This window comes from Danio rerio, chromosome 7 (genome assembly GCF_052040795.2).
Source record: "Danio rerio strain M-AB ecotype USA chromosome 7, GRCz13ab, whole genome shotgun sequence".
NCBI lineage: Eukaryota > Metazoa > Chordata > Actinopteri > Cypriniformes > Danionidae > Danio > Danio rerio.
Window position 1 is genome coordinate 20,867,885 of NC_141027.1, and position 17,844 is coordinate 20,885,728.

Here is a 17,844-nt window from a genome sequence, read left to right on the forward strand (position 1 = left end):
CCATGAGGCAACTCTTCTTAAATTAAAACGAGAGAATAAAAACTAAACTACAACGTCTGTGCCTGTGTTGGACATTAGCTTACACCCAGATTTGTGTGATTATTAGCTTATTTTAGAGTATATTTGCCATAACTGTTCGTTCTTGTATATACACAGCACAAAGCCAACCCCACAAAATGTCATTTAAAGCTAGTAGGCAAAAGAAAGCGGTCGCCAAAAGATCCACACTAGCAGATGTTAACGGCATCTCAAAAATAAGTTTTATAAAGCATCGACTGAACCCAAATGTTGACTGCATGAAATCATTTCCGTGCACATGCATACACATATAATGCTACTTAATTAGGGTTGAGAGCCTGCTGTGGCCTACAATACAGTAGCTGCTGCATTTCCTCCCAGCAATTACCATGGCAACCACCAGACTTTATGGTTCAGGGGTTTATTATGTAGGCAGGCATTCATCTTCTTTATTCTGTTGCTCAGTATTTGATTGGATAAAGCCCAGAGAGCTGCAATAAGATAAGCACCGGCAGGAATCGATGAAACACTGGAAACATGAATAGTTGATGTGGCGTTCATGCCTCTCGCTCAAATGACTGCAACATAAATTTGCTTCCAGAGGATATGATATTGTAATGAATTACACGCCGTTGTTCGCTTTAATAACGTGTGTCTTTAGAGTTCAGTGAGGTCGTCGTTAAAGTACAGACAAATAGATGGAGAGAAGAGGTTACAGTCTGGGCTTCCGCAGTAAAACTCGTCCTCCTCGGGGATGCCATTTTCACTAAGGGTCTTACTCATGTCTAGATTTATACCACTGTGTTTCCAGGTGTAGCTTGCGGCATGGGAATTGTAGAACAGGTATCGGTGGAGAATCTCATCTAAAGATTCCTCGGAGCAAACCTGCTTAGAAAACAACAGATTAGATCTGTTTGCCTGAAACACTGACAAATAAAAAAAAAATCATACAATTTCACAAATCATTATAAAGAAATAGCAAGAACAGGTCACTTTGTATCAAGTATATTCATTCATTTTCCTTCAGCTTAGTCTCTTTATTCACCACAGCCGCCACAGCGGAATGAATCTGGGAACTTATCCAGCATGTTTTACACAATAAATGCTCTTCCAGCTGCAACCTAGTACTGGGAAACATCCATACACACTCATTCACACACATACACTACGGCCAATTTAGCTTATTCAATTCATCTACAGTGCATGACTTTGGACTGTGTGGCAAACCGAAGCACGCGGAGAAAACCCAAACCAATAACGGGGAGAACATGCAAACTCCACACAGAAATGCAAACTGACCCAGCTCAAACCAGGGATCTTCCTGCTGTAAGGCGACAGTGCTAACCATTGAGCTTCTGTGTCACCGTGTATAGCAATAAGTCATTATAATCATTCTAAAAAAAAATTCACACCTCATCTGTAATTATATCAGCACAAAAAGAATGATTTTATTATGAACTTGTAACGATTTTCTCCTCAGGTGAGGAACAACAAAAACATTTACATCCAATCAGAATCTTTCCTGCCTCATAAAGCTTGAGCCTTCGCCTGTGAGCATAGCAGAACATGTAATATTGAGTTAATACAACATTTTATTTAAGAAATTAGAATATTTAGAATTAGAATTAGAAGTTATTTTTATATATTTAGAAACTTGTGACAATACAGAAACTTTCTGTACTGCCCCTATTTTGTGTTTACTTCCTTTGTCACTGCCTTTTATAATGAGTTCAACCCCATTGGATGCTACAACCAATTACAATGATGGGAAATTATATAAAAGGGTTTTTTTCTTTCTTCTGGGAGAGAGAGTTCTGACCTCCAGTGTGGGAGTGGTGTTTGCGTCACCAAGTTGCGTTGCGGGTGTGGCTCTGCCTGGGTCTGAGGAAGCTGAGGAAGAGATGCGGCGATGCTCAAGTTTTCACTGACTTGTCCTTTATAGCCACCGTAACAACAAGTTTCCTGGTAATTGCTGACGAGTGCCAGTCTTATGTTACCTTCGTGTTGAAAAATTACCGGTGCGATGTGTTAGGACACCTCCGAAAACGGCTGCCTGTTCATAATTTCTGTCCGTTCTGCCAAGTCACCTGCCAGCCAGTGAACTGCTGACGTGTAACCTCCTGCAATCACCACTGCAAGCCTCTTGGGTCAGTTTCACTCATACACTTACATACATACATTCTCCACCCAACCTCCCTTTATTTTCATTTAATTAGTTATTTGAGAAATTTGAAAAGTTTTGTTTATTTATTTCTTGGTGTATTTGTTGTTGTTTTTTGAGGGGAATATTGTTTTGGGTCACTTAAAATGATTGTAGGATATTGACTATATAAATATTTATTTTTGGTATTGTTGTTACTTGTAGTTGTATTTGCCATTTAAATTAATTCATTAAATCTTTCTAAGTGGAATTCGATTTTCTTGTTCTTATTTCGTATGGTTCTATGTTACTGTATGTAACGGAGGGTCTTGTATAAGTTTTGTTTTCGCTATCCTGGGTAATTAATTATAGTTAGATTTATTTGTGGCAAGGTTTAAAACTTGTCTGGCACCCGAAATCATGCATAAAATTTGTTAATATATGTATGTTATATTATAATATATTTTATTTTTTTTTGCCCGAGGGTGACTGCGTTAGAGGGAGATATTACCAGACGCACCGCCTCAACAGCGCCTTCCGTGGTTCAGTGGTAGAAATCTCGCCTGCCATGCGGGAGGCCCGGGTTCGAATCCAACCTAAGAGTTATTAATTAAATTTTTTTTTTTTGTGTGTGTGACTACCGTTACAGAAATGGCACCCAAACAGGGACATGAACACTTTAAGGGACATTGAACACTTTAAGGGACTTGAATAATTGAAACTTTCATTGATTGACTTGAATAACTGAAAATTTCTTTGACTGACTGACTGACCTGAATTACTGGACAGGGTTTTGTTTGTGAATGTTTAATAGTTTAAAATTGTTTTTTTCTTGCTGAATGTGAGAACTATTGACAAAAATCATCAAATAACAGAAATTGTGTAAAAAAAAAAAAAAAAACTTCTCATGTATGTGGTTTTTGGTATAATGATTTGAGTTTATTGTGAAAATTTGCTTGAGCAACCTGTGTAAGCTGAATTTATTTTTTGTATCAAAGTGTGTGGGAACTTGAACTAGAAAATGTGATCGTCATCTGTCTTGTATTTTTGTACATGCATTTGAAAGGTTTCTCTTACATTGATAGTATGGACATGATGTAATTGATTGCAGAGAACAGTTTGTTTGTGAGTATTTTTTTGTTTAATTGGGTTTTTTTATTTATTTATTTTTTTCTGCTGTCCCAAACACACACAAATCCTAATCACACCCACAACCAACACAAGTCATGGCCCAGTTCTTTTCCCATTCAACGTCAACATATGTTGATATTGATGCACCTGATGCCCCAACAATTTCCACGCCAGTGTGGTCACCTCCAGTGCAAACTCAAACACTTTCTGGACTTCCACCTCATGACCAAATTATGCATAATATTTCACCGGTCCATAGTTTCCCAAGCCATGCAACTCCAGTACAGACACTTCCTACTGCTCTGGGAGGTCATATTCTAATGCAACCTCTTTCTTTGTCCCAGGAACATGTTAGCATGCAACTGTGCACGTCTGCAGATGTTTCATCACCTTCTACAATGGAACAGCATGATCTGCCTGGGAACCTTCCAACTCCTAGGAGAGAAATTCAGCAGGTCAGTTCTTATGTGCAAGGTAATTTGGACAATCTGATGGTAACAATGAAAAAACAAGAGAAATGTTTGCATGAACTTACTCAAAAGCTGAAAACTTCATCATCCCAGCATGTGAATCAAATCACCACCCTTACAGCCAAAATAGAGTCTAATAAGCAAGAGATTGTCACCATACTCACTGGAGCTAAGCAACAAGAGGCTGCAGATGCTGACCAGTTGGTCAAAGCTGTACAATTGATGCTTGCAACTGAGTTTCAGAAATTTGAATCAACCCTTACCTCAGCAGTTGTTGACAAAGTGGAAAAACTCCGGAGAGATGTCCACCATGATCTCAAATCAATCCAGCAAACCCTCCAGGGAAGTTTGGATCAGCTTACTACAAATCTTCAGCAATGTGAAGAAAAAATTAGTAAATGTCAGACCTGTGTTACACAGTTGAAAAAGGATTTACAAGTGCACAATGTGAAAGATGTTGAACCTCAAACAGAAACAAAAGCTGCTCCAGTTACAAGTACACTCTCCACTGAGACTGTTTCAACTTTACCAAATACCATGGTCAAAAGTGATCACCTTAAATTAACTTTTCCCACCTTTGGACGACATACAGATGATACTGACCCTTTATTGTACCTAACAAAATGTCAAGATTTCCTGGCACTTCATCCTTTGACAGATGCAGATCTTTTGGCTACCTTTCGCACTGTCTTATATGGCACAGCTCGGGACTGGTGGGAAGTGAGTCGCTCCAATATTGCGACTTGGAAGGAATTTGAGTCTGCATTTCTTTCTGCATTCCTGTCTGAAGACTACGAAGATGAGCTTGCTGAGCGTGTTCGTACTAGAGTTCAAGGAGACAGAGAGTCAATTCGAGATTTTGCATTTACTTATCGAGCACTTTGTAAAAGGTGGAAATCCACTCTAACAGAGACTGAAATTGTAAAAATGATCCTAAAAAATATCAAACCATACCTTGCCAGCCAACTGCGCAGTAGAGTGAACACCGTGGAGGATCTAGTTAAATTGGGATATCTATTGGAACGAGACTATGAAGAACAAAGACGGTATGAAAGTCGAATGGCTCACAAACAAGCAAGTTCACAAAAATCTTTCTCCAATCGACCTGTTGAGAAACAGCCTATTCAGTGTTGGAGGTGCAGTGGTCCACATCCACCAGGAAATTGCCCAATGTATTTAACTCCACCTTCCCAGCAATCTTCCACGCAACATCACCCAAACCATGGAAAGAGTTTTCATGCTGCAAAGTCAGGAGGTCGACCTACGAACATCATTGTAGCAGCCTCAGAAACACCCCAATCAACAAAAGAAGTTCCAAATGTTTTCCTTCCATCTACAACTATGTCATCTCTGGCCATTCCACAACAATTAGTTGTCCCAATTAGTATTGGATCATGGTTTGGAAAAGCCATACTGGACACTGGAGCAAGCTACACGCTAATACATGAAAGTCTAATGCAGAATTTTGATACCTCTGCCCAGCTACAAAACTGGTCGAGTGGACCTCTTTACTTGGCTAATGGAAAAGCGGAGATACCCTTAGGATGGTTAAACATCACTATTCAAATACATGGTAAATCCTTTGTAGTACCTGCTGTTGTCCTCCCATCTCAAGCTCTTGCATATGCCATCATCTTGGGTTTGGACTTCATATTCTTTAGTGGTCTGAAAATTCATGTTAGTGAACGCAAGTATTCTTTTACGTCTGATCCTACTGAAGAACACCCATTTCAACCTGGATATGCAAGTGAACCTCTAGTTAAAATGACACCCATGACAGAAAAAAAGACGCTCAGAAAGAACAAACTCAATCTCACCTTGTTAAGTGCTGTCCCTCCACCTCAAACCTCATTGGGTATGCTACAAACTGATCATGTCGATGATGCAACACAGATCTGGGATGCTGTAAGTAAAGCACAGCTTCCCAAAGAAGAAAAGCAACAGTTACTACAGATCCTGCAGAATAACCCCAGGGTATGTACTCAAAGAACTGGAAAAACCAAGTTACTTCAACACCGTATCTACACCACCAGTCAGGTACCTATCAAACAAAAGCCATATCGTTTGTCTCCTGTAAAACAACAGGTGATGGAGGAGCAATTGGAACAAATGTTGAGAGAAGGTATTGTAGAACCATCACATTCTTCTTGGGCTTCACCGGTGGTGTTGGTTCCTAAGAAAAATGGCAAGTTAAGATTCTGTGTGGACTACCGCAAAGTAAATGCAATAACGGAAAATGATGCTTACCCTCTTCCAAACATCACAGAGATACTAGAATCTCTCTCTGGATCAACAATTTTTTCTACCATCGATTTAAACAGTGGGTATTGGCAAGTGATGATGGATCCTGACAGCAAAGCAAAGACTGCTTTTATTGTGTCTGATGGGCTATATCAATTTAATGTTATGCCTTTTGGATTAAAAAATGCACCTGCTACATTCCAGAGGTTAATGGAGACCGTACTAGGGGAACTAAGACGAAAGATATGCCTTGTCTACATTGATGACATAATTGTGTATTCTCCCTCAGTGACCCAACACTTCTGTGATCTGCAAACCATCCTCCACAGGCTAGAAGCTGCTGGACTGACCATCAACCTGGAAAAATGCAAGTTTTTCCTACTAGAGATCACGTTTCTAGGGCATGTGGTAAATGCTAAAGGTATCACGGCAGATCCGAGCAAAGTTGAGGCCATTCTCTCTTTTCCTACACCCAACAATCTGAAGGAAGTTCAGCGATTCCTGGGACTAGCCGGCTGGTACCACCGGTTTGTGCAAAACTTTTCAAAAATTGCTGAGCCCCTCAATGCCCTGAAGAAAAAAGGACAGGTGTTTAAATGGACAGCACAGTGTCAACAATCATTTGACCAGTTAAGATCATGCCTTACCTCACCTCCCATTCTTGCCCACCCTGACCTCAAAATACCTTTCATTGTATACACTGATGCCAGCGATACAGGACTGGGTGCTATTCTCACTCAACGAAAGGATCCAGGTAGTGAAGAGGTCATTGCCTATGCCAGTCGCACCTTAACTGGGGCTGAGGTAAATTACACTGCAACAGAAAAAGAATGTTTAGCTGTTGTTTGGGCATTGGAGAAGTGGCAACATTACCTAGAGTACAAGCTCTTCACAGTAGTAACGGACCATTCTGCTCTTCAGTGGGTGATGGGATCCACAAAAACTAACAGCCGCCTTATTCGATGGGTCTTGAGACTGCAGAAATTCAACTTCATCATTGAATACCGAAAAGGGAAGTTAAATGTAGCTCCTGATGCTTTGTCCAGATCACCTCTCACTTCAATTTCTCCTGTTACAGCAGTTTACACGAAGCAGCAAACAAACCAGCACACAGAGCTTCCAGTTTCTGATGTTGTCCTATGGGAGGAACAACATTCAGATGAAGAAACAACAAAACTACTACAGGCTGTAGCAGAAGAACCAAATCAATTGGAACAATATGAAGTGATAGAGGACAAGCTGTACCATAAAACTTACCTGAAGAATGACCAAGTACATTATCGTGTGTATGTTCCAAACCGTCTTCGGCCGACACTACTTCATCACTATCATTCACACCCGCTAAGTGGCCATCATGGAATATACAAAACTTATAAACGAATCCAAGCAGTTGCTTTTTGGCCAGGCTTATGGACTGATGTGAAGAGACACGTTAAAGAATGTGTGAAGTGTCAAACGATCAAGTATGATAATCAGAAACCAGCAGGAAAACTTCAATCAACCATCACCTCTCGACCTAATCAAATGCTTGGAGTTGATATTATGGGACCCCTACCTCGGAGTACACAGCAAAACGAGTATTTGTTGGTGTTTGTTGACTATTACTCCAAATGGGTTGAGTTCTTTCCCATGCGTCAGGCAAATGCTCAGAGTGTTGCTGTGATTTTTAGAAGAGAAATCTTAACCCGTTGGGGGGTTCCAGACTTCATTCTCTCTGATCGAGGAACACAGTTCATCTCATCTGTGTTTAAGAATGTATGTGAAAAGTGGGGAGTTACACAGAAGCTAACAACGGCTTATCACCCTCAGACCAATATGACAGAACGGGTGAATAGAACTGTCAAAAGTATGATTGCGTCATATGTGGATGACAACCACAGCAAATGGGATCAGTTCTTACCTGAGATTAGATTCGCAATGAATACTGCCATCCAGGAAACCACGGGAGTAACTCCAGCAGAACTGCAGATTGGAAGGAAACTGCATGGACCAATGGATAAAATACTTCATGGTCAGAATCTTATCCCCGATAATACCTCTTATGATGTAGTCTGTCACATACAACAACTGAAGTCACAAGTTCAAGAGAATTGCCGAAGGGCACAACAACGCCAACTCCGAAACTACAACAAAAAGAGAAGAGAGGCCGGTTTCAAAAATAAAGACAGAGTATGGTTGCGCAATTTCCCTCAGTCCAGTGCACAGCACAAGTTCAGTGCCAAGCTGGCACCAAAATGGAAAGGACCTTACCGAGTTTTAAAACAACTGGGACCTTTAAATTATCGTATAGCCTTGGAGGAAACTGGAGAAGATGTGCGCACAGTACATGTGTGTAATCTTAAAGAATGTTTCCCAACAGCTGAGGAGTTGGAAGTCCAAGAAAAAAAACGACTTCGGGAATTGTTTGAAGAAACCTCTGAAGAGGAGGAATTTTTTGGATTTTGATTGTATTTCTTTTAACAACCATGGGTTGTTTTGTCAAGGGGGGGAGAATGTGACAATACAGAAACTTTCTGTACTGCCCCTATTTTGTGTTTACTTCCTTTGTCACTGCCTTTTATAATGAGTTCAACCCCATTGGATGCTACAACCAATTACAATGATGGGAAATTATATAAAAGGGTTTTTTTCTTTCTTCTGGGAGAGAGAGTTCTGACCTCCAGTGTGGGAGTGGTGTTTGCGTCACCAAGTTGCGTTGCGGGTGTGGCTCTGCCTGGGTCTGAGGAAGCTGAGGAAGAGATGCGGCGATGCTCAAGTTTTCACTGACTTGTCCTTTATAGCCACCGTAACAACAAGTTTCCTGGTAATTGCTGACGAGTGCCAGTCTTATGTTACCTTCGTGTTGAAAAATTACCGGTGCGATGTGTTAGGACACCTCCGAAAACGGCTGCCTGTTCATAATTTCTGTCCGTTCTGCCAAGTCACCTGCCAGCCAGTGAACTGCTGACGTGTAACCTCCTGCAATCACCACTGCAAGCCTCTTGGGTCAGTTTCACTCATACACTTACATACATACATTCTCCACCCAACCTCCCTTTATTTTCATTTAATTAGTTATTTGAGAAATTTGAAAAGTTTTGTTTATTTATTTCTTGGTGTATTTGTTGTTGTTTTTTGAGGGGAATATTGTTTTGGGTCACTTAAAATGATTGTAGGATATTGACTATATAAATATTTATTTTTGGTATTGTTGTTACTTGTAGTTGTATTTGCCATTTAAATTAATTCATTAAATCTTTCTAAGTGGAATTCGATTTTCTTGTTCTTATTTCGTATGGTTCTATGTTACTGTATGTAACGGAGGGTCTTGTATAAGTTTTGTTTTCGCTATCCTGGGTAATTAATTATAGTTAGATTTATTTGTGGCAAGGTTTAAAACTTGTCTGGCACCCGAAATCATGCATAAAATTTGTTAATATATGTATGTTATATTATAATATATTTTATTTTTTTTTGCCCGAGGGTGACTGCGTTAGAGGGAGATATTACCAGACGCACCGCCTCAACAGCGCCTTCCGTGGTTCAGTGGTAGAAATCTCGCCTGCCATGCGGGAGGCCCGGGTTCGAATCCAACCTAAGAGTTATTAATTAAATTTTTTTTTTTTGTGTGTGTGACTACCGTTACAAACTGAAAGATAAAACAATTAAATTCAAGCAAAATATTGCAAAAAAAAAAAAAATTACAACCTATACATTTTCAACTTAATTTGTTATAATCACCAGCTATCTAGTGTCTGCAGATCGATGGAAAACACAGAACTACAAATCCAGTCATGCACCGCTCACATGCACCTGTTCCTAATTCCATTGATTTTACACACTCACGGCTAGGAGCTGCTCATGAACTGATTACATGGACTATATACACAGCACATACGCACACCTCTTTGTTGAGCCTTGTTTTTTGAACAACGTTTACATTGCCTTGCTCTGTCGTGTTTTAGACCCTCGCCTTGTTTGTTTGTTTCTGTTGTCTGCCGCCAGCCTGTACAGAACAATCGCCTTTGTATTTGACAACGACTCTGAATTTGCCTGCATACATCTGTTTGCTCCTGGTTGTGACCATTGCTTGCCTGACCATTCTCGATAAACATACATTTGGATCCGCACTTTCCTCTTGAGGGCCCCACTTCACATAACAAAATTGTAAATTTTTTTACTTCTCTTGATTTTTCCTTGTTTTATATTTGTATTTAATGTTTTTCTCTAACATAAATTTTGTGTGTACTAGATTTGGACCATTATCGTAAGTTAATATTGTATAACTTCCTATAGAAAATATGAATTTAAAAGATAGATTTGCAAAGGGTGTGCTTATATATGCTGAGCACTGTATAACATTGTCTTTTTTTGCCAACAAAAAAAGTTTCAAACAAAGGCAAGGCAGAACATTTGAGAATGTACAGATCGTGAATTTATCTCTTTTTGAACTAATCATATAAGGCAAAATGATCCATTTTAATGCATTATGTCTGTGCAGAATGCATATAGAAAGCCATGGTAGCTCTACTTTGTCGACAGTGGCAATAATGGTAATTCTAGATTTCTGATGATTCTGTTAGTGACACCAACAGGCAGACAGTAAAATGGCCTCGGTGTGCATGCTTGTTTGTGCCGGTTTTGTGTAGTTTAATTTCACAAAGCTGAAGATCAGTCTAACCATTATGCTTTTGCTTCATATTTTGAAATTATGCAACCTGATTAAAAATAACCACTGCAATATTATGAGCCTGGTTTCTCTTGAGGGTCTTTTTTTCTTCACTTTCGTCAATTGGTGAAGTCTGTTCCTCACTGCTGTCACCACTGGCTAGCATGTTTTGGGACTTGTGGAGCTGCGCATTGATGGATTTGCTCTTTAGTGTTTGGACTTTAGGCAGTGAAAATTAAACCACACTGAACTGAACTAAACCGAACTTCAACTCTAAAAACTGGACTGACAGTTTCTATTTACTATAATCTTCTATGTTAAGTTGCATTGTAAAATCGCAATATAAATAAAGATGAATTGAAAAATTGAATAGAATTTATGCAGACTCTTGATTTGAAGCATGATTAAACTGCAGTGGTCACTTATTTTAGATTGCTTCAATAAAAATGGCTGAGTAGACAGTATATAACTCCAGTTAAGTTGCATCATTTTAACCCAAATATCCTAATATAAGAGAATGGAAATATTTCATTGTATGTGGAGTGTTTTAAAGTCAGTGTTTTGGTTAAAATACTGAATATTGTAAGTCAAATCACTGATCCCAGCATTACATATTAGTCCATTGAACTTTAATGTGACCAAACATGACAGATTGCCATTAATTTTATGTTTGCTGTAAGGTAAACATGTAATTGCGTGTTTTTGGGGGCAGGGGGTGGGGGGGGCAATCCTAGTGTATCTCAGTGGATAAAGGGGATGACCTCTTGCATCGCCTTAGAAAAGATTTCTTATTTTTTGAAAAACAAAATTCATATATTCTGGTCTATTTGGAAAACCTTTGACTTTTTGGAGAATCTAGATGGTGATTCCTTTCTTGGTCATTGAAAGTATATAGATTAGACAAATATGTTATTGCTGTATTATTTTAGAATTATTATTATTATTTCTTTCAAAGTGTATTAAGTTATGTTGAATCTACACTATTCTTGTTGTATTTTTGTTTTTGTATTTTTTTGTATTCTTTGTCAATTTGTATGACAGTGCCAAAAAAAGTGCAGGGGTGACCTCTATTTTTAACAAAATAATCTATTCACTGCGGATAGTTCAGCCTAATATAAAAAATAACAAACACCCTGTTCATGTACTCATAATTACATTTAATATTGTTTATAAATAAATAAATGAAGAAAATATCATAATTGGCACATTTGCTAGATCAAAAAAAAAATTGCCATGGAAAAGCAAGATCAATGCATTACTATTGCATTGTGTTGTTACTATTGTAACATATTGATTACAGTGTTATTGTACATTTAAGTAACGAGTAATATAAATTGGCACCATGTACCTGCTATGGGATTAGGATTTAGAGATTATTATGCGTAATAATGCATAATGTAACATGTTCATGTACTGTTTTAGCCATAACAATTAAATGTGTTCCAAATTCATGTCTATTTTATAAATATTCCTGTAGAAAGAATTTACCCTAGACAGGAGGACCAGAATAAGAACAGCCAGATGATTATTCAGCTCAAAGTTTGTTTAAAACACAGCCTGGTGGCTGCCGACGGTCAGTCTGAGAGCGCTTCTAAAGCCAGAGGCTCAACATTAGCTCCATTTCCCTCAAGCTTAAAGAGGAGGGAGGATGAAAAAGATGGAGCGGAGCTAGAAAAGAGAAGTAACTGTGTGATTCTGCCCTCTTCAGGATGAAGTTGAACAGGGCAAGCATGCAATTTGACAAAGTATGTGCAGTAAAACACACACGTCTGGAATGTTTGAATAATTAACACGCACTTCTTTGGGGAACATTCCTGAAAACATCTTGCAGATGAGTCAGCATCAACATTTTCTGCTTGTTAACAAAGAGCAAGTTAGTGCCAGGTTAAGATTGGCCTACCTCCAGCTTCTGCTCCTGGGAGGTTAGAGTGTTAATAATGCGGATCCAGCGTGTTTTGGCAGACAGCAGCCCAACTTCATAGCGATTATCCTTCCACCACGGCTTCCCGAAGTTATTGGCCCAGTCGGTGCGAGGGCAAGGAGGGGGTATGTGTATGAAGCGCCCCCTAGGGGTGTAGTATTTAATGCAGCCAGTCAACGGGTCAACATGTGTAAGAATCTAAAAGGAGAAAACATAACACTGAGAAGAGACAATACCTACACTTGAATTTTCATCGATTTTTTTCAATTTCTCCACTGTTTCTCCTTATCCCAAGGTTCAAGTAATCTTGGATCCGGCCCATATCCAGAGCAGATGTTTGTCATGGATTTTGATGAGTCAAGAGCACAATACTGATTCCAGTAACAGATGAGTCCCTGCATTGACTGCATCTGCTAGCCTGAACACCTGCACGTTGACTTTCTTGGACCTGCACCTTCTCCGTTGCACATTCTTATAGTTCTAAAGCCCTTCGCTCTCCCCCTTCATGTTTGACCAGAGGAGAACTGGTCACCCTGACTAAGCCTGGTTTCTCCCAAGGTTTGTTCTCCATTTCCATCATTAGCGGAGTTCTGGATTGCTTGGTTTGGGCCGATGGAACTGCGCTTCATTTGTATTGAACTGAACTGAATTAAACTGAACTTCAACAGTGCTATTTGTTTTTAACTAATAGGATAATCAGGATTCATTTAAATGGAACTCTCTAGAACTCAACTCTCCTGTCTGCCTGATATGCTGGAATGTTTTCTACAGTCTGAAATATTGATATTGGTTGTTTTTATCCTCTATTCTCTATCTAAGTTAAGACATCTAGATTGTTAAAGCCCTATTAGAAATAAAGATGACTGGACTCCTTCTGAGTGTAGTGAACTCATTGCCGTGTTCAAAAAAACTGTTGGAATGAATTGGGCTTTGTGACACGGTACATTATCTTGCTGAAAGCAGCATCACAAGATGGTTACAATGTGGTCAGACCGCGGACATGGTCAGCAAAAATACAACAATAGGCTGAGGCATACGGGGCCAAAAGTGTGCAAAGAAAATCTCCCTCACACCATTAAACCACTATCAGTAGGGAGAGCAATTGATTCAAGGCAATGGAGGAATCCATACTTTAAGGTTGTTTTGTGACAATCTTTACTGCAAAAACCTCTGCTTCAAGTTTTGAAGTGCTGTATGTTTTCACAGATGCTCTTCTGCAGACCTCGGTTGAAAAGAGTGGTCAAAGATATACTTTTCTATCAGCTCAAACCAGTCTGCCCCTAAAGGCATTTTCGCTGACAGAAATTATGCCTACTGGATGGTTTCTTTCTTATTTTCTGAACATTTTCCTGAAAACTCTAGAGATGGTTGTGTAAAAATCCCAATCAGTTGTTCCTGAAATGCTAATTTGGCACCAACTAAACCACTGTCAAAGTGACTTAAATCATCTTTCTTCTCTATTTTGACGTCCAGATTGAACTTCAGGGCCCAGTTTTCAAAAGTCCACTGGGATTTTTATATAAGATCAGACCATGTAATCCAATCTTACATATGAAGATCAAACCTGCCCTTAGGGTTATTCAAAACTTTGAACTCAGATTGAAATCTATTTGATCCAAAAAAAAAAAAAAACAGGATCATCCTGATCCCATCAGAAGGGTGAATTCACTTGTGATTTTTTTAACCAAATAAAAAGTTTTATTTTTTTAGTGAATGATTACAAACCTAATGGTTATTGATAGGGCTGTGCAATTAATCAAATTAAATTTGTGATTAGGTAAGAGGCTGCGATATAAAATATATGACAGTCTTACTAATCAATTGAGTCAGCATACTTTTGTTCTGCCCAATTAGAATTGTGCAACCAAACTTTACGGAACGCCCACAATAAAAAAAACAAACAAACAAACCGGAAAGCACAAACGAGTGGGATGATGGCATCTGCCACTTCAGAAGCATTAATAGATGAATATCAAAAAAACAAAAAACATACAAAACAAAAAGTCAGACACCAAACAAAACCAGGTAATTTGTAAGGGGAAATACAACAACCCGCACCTAAAAAAGCACCACAGGCGGCTATATGAGGAAGCTTCTCGCTAAAAATTCAACTAAAAGTATTACCAATGGCACTCAATCTAGTAGCTAGCAAAGTAATTTAAGAGTTGTTTTCTAAAATAAGTTAATATCTTTTCATTTCCACTCAATGCATTTTAGCAGTAAGAAGTTACGATACAGATTATTGAGCTGAAGCTTGACTACAAAATAAATCGCAAAACAAATCGAAATCGCAATATGTCAAAAAAAAACACAATTAAACATTTTCTCCAAATCGCACATCGCTAGTTGCTGATATTAATTCCTACATATTTGGGCCGGAATAAGATTCTGACGGTATAATAACCTTGGATAAAAATATCACTGTTTCACGGTATCAAAGTATTATGATTACTGCTCTAAAATAAGTTATTTTTAAAAGTCTGGGTAAAAACACAAACTTTTTGTCTCCTTTGAATGCAATATATATATATATATATATATATATATATATATATATATATATATATATATATATATATATATATATATATATATATATATATATATCTTCTTCTCTGGCCTTAGTCCAGTATGGTTGCAGGGTCGGCTCTTTGGAACAAGCCATTTTAGACTTGTCCATATGATAACGACTTTTTTTTTTTTACACATTCCGGCCAGCCTGTCCTCTGGGCCTGTCACCCTCATACACTACGGACAATTTAGCCTACCCAATTCACCTGCAGCATGTCTTTGGACTGTGGGGGAAACCGGAGCACCCACGTGAACGCAGGGAGAACATGTAAACTCTTTATATATATATATATATATATATATATATATATATATATTTTTTTTTTTTTTTTTTTTTTTTTTTTTCCATTTATAATATTTTGAAGCAGTAAACACGTAAGGCTAGATAATTCAAATAAATCATAGACTTCTGCTTTTGTTTTAAAAACACAGATTTCATCACAATTTAAAACAGCATCTTTGGATATATTTTTGCCTGAGATACAAACCAGAAAACAACATAAATAAAACATCTTACATATACCTTAGGAATGGTATTGCAGAAAATTTTGTAGGTTTTAAAACCTTGACTTTTCCAAATCGCGGCATACCTTGAAAACGGTTATCATACCATGCCTAATATAAAGCATGTCACATCTAATGAGACATGGTAAACGACAACAAAACGGTATTAAAGCAGTATTGTATTAGAACATTTTTCTTACCATTAACACAAACAATGGCTATTTGTGTCCAATGATATTTTGTCTACCTGCTTTTTTTTTGCTAAGCCAGTATAGGCTACTGTTGGTTCCATTTAAGGCTCTGGTAAACAGGATTTGATAATCCTGAAAGTTGGTATTTGAAACACAGTGATCCAACCCAATGTTCCTATAAAAAAACTTTCATAAAAGTAAGATAGATCAGTTAATCCTGGATAGCAAAACATGGGATTTCCAAATCTGGATCAATTTGATCCAGATTAATAAAATAAAATAAACTGGGCTAAGCAAATCATCTTGAATACGTCTAGTTGCTTGCATGGATTTGCTGATTAGGCAGTTGTGTTAACCAGCACAGTTAAATAAATCGCCTGGACAGTGTTTGTTTACATTAAAATAATAATATATTTGGAAATATATCTTCACAAAGTTGTCATGTTTTAAGTGTTGTTAGTGGCTTACGTCCTTTGTCTTTGGGTCGAACCAGTGACTGATGTCCTTTCCTGCGCACTCTATAATAGGCTTCAATAAAACATCACCTGTAAAACAACATATTATTTGTTTTATGCTTATTTTAATAAAGAAAAATCGTTTGCGAACAAAATAGCTTTTCCCTTTCAGTTTGAATGGAACAATGCAAGTTGCTTACCTTTGTATGCCTCCAGCAGTGGTGTGAGATCGTACACTTTGCCCAGGTACGACACCCATATGTCATTGATTGTGTTGTGAAGCGACACCTCGCTCGGTGTGAAATACTTTGAACGCCGCATCTTAACAAGCCTTCTATTTGAGAGAGTTAAAGCAATGTTTTACTTACTCTATGTAAAGAGAACTCGAAAGCGCGCACACAAGGTGAATGGTTGCTGTGGTAACCGAGCATGCTACAGTGTTAAACTACGGAAGCCCGTTGACTGTTATGTTCCCTAGCAAAACTTCACAATAAAATCCCATTCATTTTTATTTTACTGATAATGTATTTGTGAATAATCCTTGCTTTAAAAAACACCTAAGACGAGTTATCATCTAATTATTCTACCCCTGTGGTATTTTAAGAAACAAATTGGATTATTCATTTGATAAAAAAAGACATATTTAAGACAACTTAGGCTAAAATTCCTCTCATCCCAAAATTGAAAGAGTTTCTTTTTATTTTAGTTGACATATATCCTTCAAATGTTTAAACTTAAAAAAACTTTTAAAATTTTGTTCTCTGATTAAATATCTAAAACATTATGGAAAGAGGTGAGCAGTTTCTTTGCTGCTTGCCAAAAATGCTGTTTGTCTGATTTAATTTTCATTCATTCATCCACTTTCCTTCAGCTCAGTCCCTTATTCATCAGGGAATGAACCACCAACCTATCCAGCATTTACACAGCAGCTGTCCTTACAGATTCAACCCAGTACTGGGAAACATCCATACACAGTCATCATTTGTTTAATTCAATTAATGTTACCAAAAGGTCTCTTATAGGTGACAACCAATGAGCCACTTTGGTTAGCCACTAGTAACCACTGAGCCACCCTGATCTGATTTTATAACCTTATATTCATAGATCACATTGCACGTCACTCTAAATACTTGCAATAATGTGATTTATTTAATTTAGGGTTTCTGCAGGTTTTAACAAGTTAAATTGAAGACTTTTTAAGACATCTTAGGACCATTATGGATGAATTTTAGACTCATAAAGGGCTAAATGCTAAGGTATTTTTCAAATGGACCAGATCTAAAAGATTTTTATTTGCCCTATCAATAATATTTTTTTATAATTTAATACATTCAATAATACAATAATAAAGTAATAAAAAGTATATTTTAAATATTTCTAAGTAAAATATTTTAAATATGATGTAAAAAAAAAAACAAGCAAGCTCTACTTGTATCCATAAACTTTTTTTTTCCCAACATAACATTTCTTGTTGAATTTTCTTAATGAATGAACAAATGTTTGAAAGATTTAAAAAACTATGATAAACTAAATCTATGCAGAACAATCTGTCAA

General features: G+C 37.8%; 1 protein-coding gene across 3 annotated transcripts; it reads right to left on the bottom strand.

The window, feature by feature from the left end:
• Nucleotides 1–237: 237 nt before the first annotated feature.
• cyb5d1 (cytochrome b5 domain containing 1) lies at nt 238–16,731 on the bottom strand. Of its 3 annotated transcripts, none has more exons than XM_087260078.1 (4): nt 16,491–16,731; nt 16,304–16,380; nt 12,549–12,767; nt 238–906 (listed from the first exon to the last, which is right to left on the bottom strand). In XM_087260078.1, the coding sequence occupies exons 1-4, from the start codon at nt 16,609–16,611 to the stop codon at nt 676–678; spliced, it is 648 nt and encodes a 215-aa protein (XP_087116204.1). In that variant the 5' UTR covers nt 16,612–16,731; the 3' UTR covers nt 238–675.
• Between the last annotated feature and the right edge of the window lie 1,113 nt (nt 16,732–17,844).